Raw genomic sequence first — 7125 nt, forward strand, 5'->3', positions numbered from 1 at the left:
ATTTCGTTCGGGGGGGCGGTAAAAATTTTTCGGGGGGGCTTCGCCCCCCCGAAGAGATGCCTGGAAGAAACTCTGATCTAAACTAGCCCCACATCATCATCTAAACTAGCACCACATCACTATCTAAACTAGCCCCACATCACTATCTAAACTAGCCCCACATCATCATCTAAACTAGCCCCACATCACCATCTAAACAAGCCCCACATCACCATTTAAACTAGCACCACATCACGCTCTACATCCCATTATCGTACTATAAAACAAATCAATCAGTTTGTGTCTAATATAATTTTATTTTATCCAGCCAGATATTTTATTAAATATTTGAATAATTTCATCGATGCTTGCATATATTAAAGAGATTCCTTCACTAATGCCACGAACATTGCCTCAGTTTAAATGTCATGTATAAAGTTTCAGTTTGTGTTAGTTAAAAAATCCGAGTAAAAACGTCGTGATGGCAGCGACACAAATAGCAACAAACGCGGTTATCTTTCGTGAGAAAAGGTCTTCGCCGATGTCTTTCATTTTTTTCTTGATGATCAGTTTCTCCTCCACCGTCAGCTTAGGTTTGGGCGTGTCGTCTATGCCACAGATCCAGTTGTACAAGTAAACTTTCAAACTTCGCCTTCTGGGCTCAACTGGTACTGAGAAAAGATCACAATGTGAGAAATATAATTTTAGACGTCTGGTAGACTTCTGATAGCTGAATTGGGCTATTAAAAAAATGAACAATTGCATGGACATTTAGATTTTAACGACTTCTGGGACATGAGTACTTGGATGTTGTATATATAAGGCATATATATTTCTACATTATATGATTAAATAAATATTGAATGTATGTTCGTAAAGTATATCCATAAAAGAGTATCCCAAATGTAAAATAAAACAAGTGTTTTTAAAACTTTATAGCAACACATTTTAAATGTATTCTTTAAAAAAAGCTTTGCTTGCTAAAATATGTAAAAGATTTCATGAGCGACCTTTTATTAAAGAATGCAAATTAGTTTTAATTTTCTTTTTTCAGTGCATTTAAAATTTTGTTGCTACAAAGTTTATTTTTATATTTGTTTTATTTTCTACTTTATAGTGAATGGTAAATTATGAAGTGGACACGACTAAAAATATCTGATAGGCGATTATCTGCCCCGAAAAAAGCAGCCGTCCACAATTTACAGACAACAGTAATTTGATAAAATGAAGGATAGTTCTTAACCTTGCTAACTCCCCTTAGTTTTAAATCGTTCAATACTAAATTATCTGCCCCTAATAGCCTTCACTAATTCAATCCGGCTCTACGATTGTAAACATTCGACGTGAACCACAGCTCACCAGACTGGCAGGGTGATAGCGTCTAGTTAGTTATCTCTCCAGCTGTTATTAAAAACATAAATCAATCTAGCGATCGCTAGCATTTAATATTGTTATGTCCCCTTAATTTTGAAACCGTTTAATCAGTGTAATTTCCAATTAAATTAAATAATACGAATTCATGCATTACCATTTAAGACGAAGTTATCTGGAAAATTCGAACGAAATCAACGCATGGGTCAAAATTTAGCTACAAGATTTGCCACAAACCCACACACCTAGGTTGTGAAATAAGTAAAAGCTTGTAATCAAGAACAATTTTGGAATATCCTTTCATCCAAGCTGTTTGAGGTCTGTATTTAGTGCTTACGCAATTAAGAGTCACCAAGCTAAGTATGCTTCGACAAGCATACATTCCATGAGAACTTAGAAGTCCATTAGCTTAACAAGCACAGCGCACCCCAAGGAACAACGGAACAGTGTAACACTTAAAGTCTTAACAAGATACCATAAAAATATACATAGTAACTTAAGGGAAAGAAACTTTAATATTCAGAATGACCATCAACACAAGACGACCAAATGGGATAAACCACACATGTCCAATTTTTACATTTTTGAGTTTATATCTATTACGTATGACAATATGAATGCGTAAAACCACCTCGATCCTTTAAAATCATGCCACAATGGAACAACATAAGACCTTAAATACAAAATCTATTTTTCTCAAAAGTAAAAAACTGATAACTGTGGTCTGCACATACAAAAATGTAAAAAATGTATACTCAAAGAACACGAGTTATTACCGTTCAACGTTTCCTTACTGTAAGACTCAGGTCTGTCCTTGTCCTCCTCACCAGAGTTGTCTTGAGATTCCGAATCCTCAGGGTCAGTCGTGTCGTTACGTGTCCACCACGTCACTCGGTGAAGCTTCGAGAACAACATCACATTTATTTTACTTCAAATATGTATGGTTTATTTCACGAAACAAGGTTGTGTTATTTCAACATTTTAAGGAATAGTTCATTATATTATTTAAATGCCTGTTCATTATTTTGTTACAGTATGCAAATTAATAGTTTTGTAATTAGAGCCATGTAGTTATGATGTGGACCCAAATGTGGGCGGAGTCAGAAAAAAATTATTTAAATTTGGGGGGAGGGGGGAATCATTTTAAATAATCAAGTGCTTAACAGTATTGCTTAATAAGACTTCCTTAACTTCTTCCAATCTAGATTCTACTATATTGTTTATGCATAATTATAGCCATGCCCTAAATAACAAACCCCCCCCACACACACATATATATATATATATATATATATATATATATATATATATATATATATATATATATATATATATATATATATATATATATAAAACATTGTGATGTACACAATACCAACTATTCGAATAGTTGGAAAAGTTGGAAATATGAATTTAAATTTAGGTGGACGTCCACTTCGATATTGGTGGGTCGAGGAGGGGTGGGAAGAAACTGTCGAAAGTGGATGCATGTGGATAGTGGGCAGAGGGGTTCTATCGCTCCAAGTATTTGTGGACGTCATAATATATGGATAGCCCTAATGACTGTATTAATTAAGATTTCTACCAACAAAAAGTCCACGCCTACTTTTTCTGGCGTTCTGGGCGTGGTCAACAGCGAGATCCCCACGGTGCTGATGATGGAGACACCAGACAAGATGATGGCGAAGTGAAGAAAATGGACTTCCTTCAGCACCAGGGGTCTGGTATCAGGCTGGAAGCTTCCACACAGGGGCGCCGGGTAGACAAACTCCAAGACCATCCGGACAACACCCACACACGTGCTGATGACCAGGCCCCAAAAGGCACCCTGGGGTAGACAAGATAGAAAAATTTATAAAAGTAACTTTTGATTTGTAAAGTTGAATGTAATATTTTGTGTGTGCCTCAGTCATCTTCTTCTTCTTCGTTCTTAATTATTAGTGTTGAAGGGGATCGAGATTTATCTGCCAGTGGGTTTGAACTCGAGACTTTGTTCGAATTTATCAACCATGAGCTTTTTGCCGACTCGACCATGCCTCCAACACAATTAAGCGTTACGTGTCAACTGGTTATGCGCCATTGAGGCCATTGACTCCGATTTCAGCCTGCTTTTCTTTTTGGATCTGCTTCCATAGCCTTTGTCGAACCAAGAACAAACTACAAGGCAGCAGTTGTTTGATTTTGGAGTTGTCTCTCCTAGAAGAGTGGCTGTCCCCAGATAACGAGCCTCATCTGCCCGAGGGTTCGAACTCGAGACTTTTCGGTTTAGCAACCATGAGCTTTACTGACTCGACCACGCCGAACCCTACTCAGTCATCTAATTTACAGCGTCCGTTTACTTTAGCATGGTCGTTTTAGTCTTACAGTCTGTCCTCAACGGCCTGTGAGGACCGATACAGATCTATACATTAATATATATATATATATATATATATATATATATATATATATATATATATATATATATATATATATACGTCGCTCACCATGCAGGACACGCACGCCGACTCTCTAAACCTCATTCCCCCCCCCCCCCCTTCCCTCTCTCTCCAGGAAAAAGTCCTATATTAACTACTTTTTCTAACGTTTAACATCTTAGCTTCTTTGCTTTTTAAATTAAATGCTTTTTCTATCTATGGTAATTAGTACTACTGTTCCATCAGCATCATACCTGTTCTGTAGTTCTTTTCCAAAACAGGGCTAGCAAAAATACCCAGCAGAAAGGGGGAGAAACACACGAAGCAATAGTTTGTAAATAAGTCCAGAGTTGTCCCCCTTGAGAACTTTGGATGACAGGTATCCACACAACACTGAAACGTACGGTAAATCAATACAACCTTACAGAGTAATATAAGGGAAAAAACCCAGTAAAATATGAAGGCTAGAATTGTTTTTAAAAAATAAGAAATATAAAATAGATTAAAAAATCTGAAGATGGTGCTTTAGTCTTTACATTTATATTATTACTTCCGACAATTAAAAAAAATGTCAAAATTAAAGACATTATTAAATGTACATTGATGCCTTTTTTCATGATTGAGAGGAAATCATTACAAAAACATTTCGAAGTATGTTTTGGAATTTGACTCTATTAACAGTCTCTACCAGCCTGCTAGGAACAGAAGGTAATTAAAAGCCCAGCAATGGTTATAATATAGTACATATATATATATATATATATATATATATATATATATATATATATATATATATATATATATATATATATATATATATATCATTGTGTTTTAATAGATAACTTCAAACCTTAAGGCCACCAGAACGAGAACACAGACTCGACCAACGACCATCAACTCTTTCTGTGACGCTCTCCTCCGGTACCGTGTCCAGATGTCCATTGTGAACATGGAACTGGCCGAGTTGAAGATGGAGGTCAGTGTGCTCATCATAGCGGCCAGGAGGGCAGCTAACATGATGCCTCTAAGTCCTGTAAGTAAAGTTTGGAATTATTTTCTTCATTATAATTCATGACTTATATATTATGGTGACACGAAAGATGTGCAGCGGAAAGCTGCGCAATATAAAGTGCGCGGGGATTTTTTTTTTTTTTAAATTGAACATTTATAGACACTGTCAAAAAATGGCCTCATGTAGCCTACATTTTAGCTAATTAAAACTCGTTTCCACGAAACTTGACGAAATCAAAGTGTTTTGGTATAATTAGATAGTATTTGTACATTTTTCTGTTTGTGCAGTTTTAAGTTTGCGCCTTTTTCTGGAAACACACATAAACAGTATGAAATTATGGAGCTTGGCCTCCCCTGTGTATGTGGGGGGGGGGGGGGGGGAGGGATTGTTTTCCTGTAAACAAACACAGGCGCAAGATTTAGTCACCTGTAACTAGAAATCATTAATATTTTAACGCTAAGTTACATTAGCATTTCAATGACAGAATCTATGAGATTTTTTAAAAAGTTTTTATCTAGTTTTTTCAACACTGACCTGTGGGCATTTTCCTGAGGACCAAGAGGGGATAAGCAATATTGGAACATCCGGCTTCATTCCCACAGACAGCTTTACAGGTCGCTGGGTCGGCACAGGCTACCTCGTCTGGGTGGGGATATAGTGGGGGGAGGGGGTAGTTGGGTGGGGAGAGAGATCAGGTGAGGGTGTAGTTTGGTGGGGAGATGTGGTAATAAATGGACAGTAGTATTGAGTCCGATAATTTTAAAATTGAAAACGTCAAAATAATGTCCTTATTTTAAAAATACTTTTAAATAAATAACATATTTTCAAAATGCCCAAATATTGTGTAAAAAGTCGATTTGTTAATCATATGTCTAGTATTGAATTATATATAATATTATATATTAATAAATCAATTTTTGGGTGAACTTCGCATGATTAAAAACCAAAATGTCTAGATCCTCATATCTTACCTCTATGACGACCCATAAGTTATCCTATATGCAAACAAATAACTACTACTGGTATAAACTATTTACATTAGTATTTGTACCAACTCCAACTGGTAATTGGAAATATCTGGCAGTGTACTAGGAACTATGGTATTTTATTCAGAGAACAATATATAGGGCTACATCGCGAATACAAAATCTAACACGTGTTTATTCTTTTACCCAAAAGAAGCAACGTAAAAGTTGATTTAAAAGAAAAATGTAAAGTGGCTTGAATTTACATATAAAATAGGTGACCCCTACCCACCTACCCATATTAGTACCAACTGCATTCAACATATAACGACACTCAATACTATTTTGTTAAGACACACCACCGATTTCAAACACATTCTGAATTTTTATACTATAACATTTCGAATAAAGCAAAATGTAACTCTAATTCAACATCCACTGGGAGATCTCGAACTGTTTTTAACGTTATTTGAAGGCTTGTGAAAATGTTAACAAAGGCTAAAAATTAGACACATTTACCTGGAAAAAGGATTCTACTGATCATTCCAGGTACAATCCACAGAAAGAAAGGAGAAATTTTTAGTGCTGCAGCAAAAATACAACCCCCTTTACTGTGGCTGATGTTCTTAGCTGACAGACAGCGTTGGACCATGATCTGATCAGTAAACAAATAGGTTCAGATATTGATATAATTGTTGTATTTTACTTTATTACAGATTGTGTGGTTCAGAAAGTCATTACTTAAGTTTCTTTACACTTAATATGTATATACATATGTATATATCTATACACACATATGCATGTATATATATATATATATATATATATATATATATATATATATATATATATATATATATATATATACTATTTGTTTTACGATTATCTATATGTAGTGCAAATGAAGGAAAGTTAATCTTTTTTAATCACCTCGGCATATTAAGTGATATTGAGATCAGTTCTGTGCCAAGCCGTCTTTATCTTTCGACGCCGGGATCTGAACTCTAGACATTCGTGTTATCAGGCGTGCGCGCTACTATCGGACCACACACTCGCATGAATAAAATCTATCTACATATGTTGCCATATGCAAATTTCAAATCCCATTGAATCGTATGTAGCCAAAGAAAAAGCTACAATTAATTAATTAATTAATTAAATGTCAATCCATTGACCTGATCATTGCACCAATTCCACAGTCCAAGAACGGTCAGTCCAAACACAGCCCCAGGCCACGGGATGTCACCGGTCACTGCATCTCGCCATATGTGCATGTAATCTGTGTGTGAGTGGTTAGTTTGTAAGCAGAAGCAAGTAATCCCATCAGTATGTTTAGCTCTATCTACGGAGCGTATGTAATGCTATTTGTATGTTTGTATTG

At 35.7% G+C, this 7125-nt stretch overlaps 1 protein-coding gene across 1 annotated transcript in view; it reads right to left on the bottom strand.

Moving 5' to 3' along the window:
* Positions 1-412: 412 nt before the first annotated feature.
* Positions 413-7125, bottom strand: part of LOC131943003 (sodium/glucose cotransporter 4-like) — a 12567-nt gene continuing 5854 nt past the window's right edge. The window contains exons 9-16 of the mRNA XM_059303008.1: positions 6920-7023; positions 6264-6399; positions 5314-5421; positions 4618-4798; positions 4022-4160; positions 2957-3178; positions 2145-2250; positions 413-650 (exon numbers count right to left, since the gene is read on the bottom strand). Of these exons, the coding sequence (XP_059158991.1) occupies positions 430-650; positions 2145-2250; positions 2957-3178; positions 4022-4160; positions 4618-4798; positions 5314-5421; positions 6264-6399; positions 6920-7023 (1217 nt within the window). The 3' untranslated portion in view covers positions 413-429. The remainder of the gene's footprint in view (positions 651-2144; positions 2251-2956; positions 3179-4021; positions 4161-4617; positions 4799-5313; positions 5422-6263; positions 6400-6919; positions 7024-7125) is intronic.

The sequence above is a fragment of the Physella acuta genome, unplaced genomic scaffold (genome assembly GCF_028476545.2).
Source record: "Physella acuta isolate Inbredline_101_S28 unplaced genomic scaffold, ASM2847654v3 ptg000438l, whole genome shotgun sequence".
NCBI lineage: Eukaryota > Metazoa > Mollusca > Gastropoda > Physidae > Physella > Physella acuta.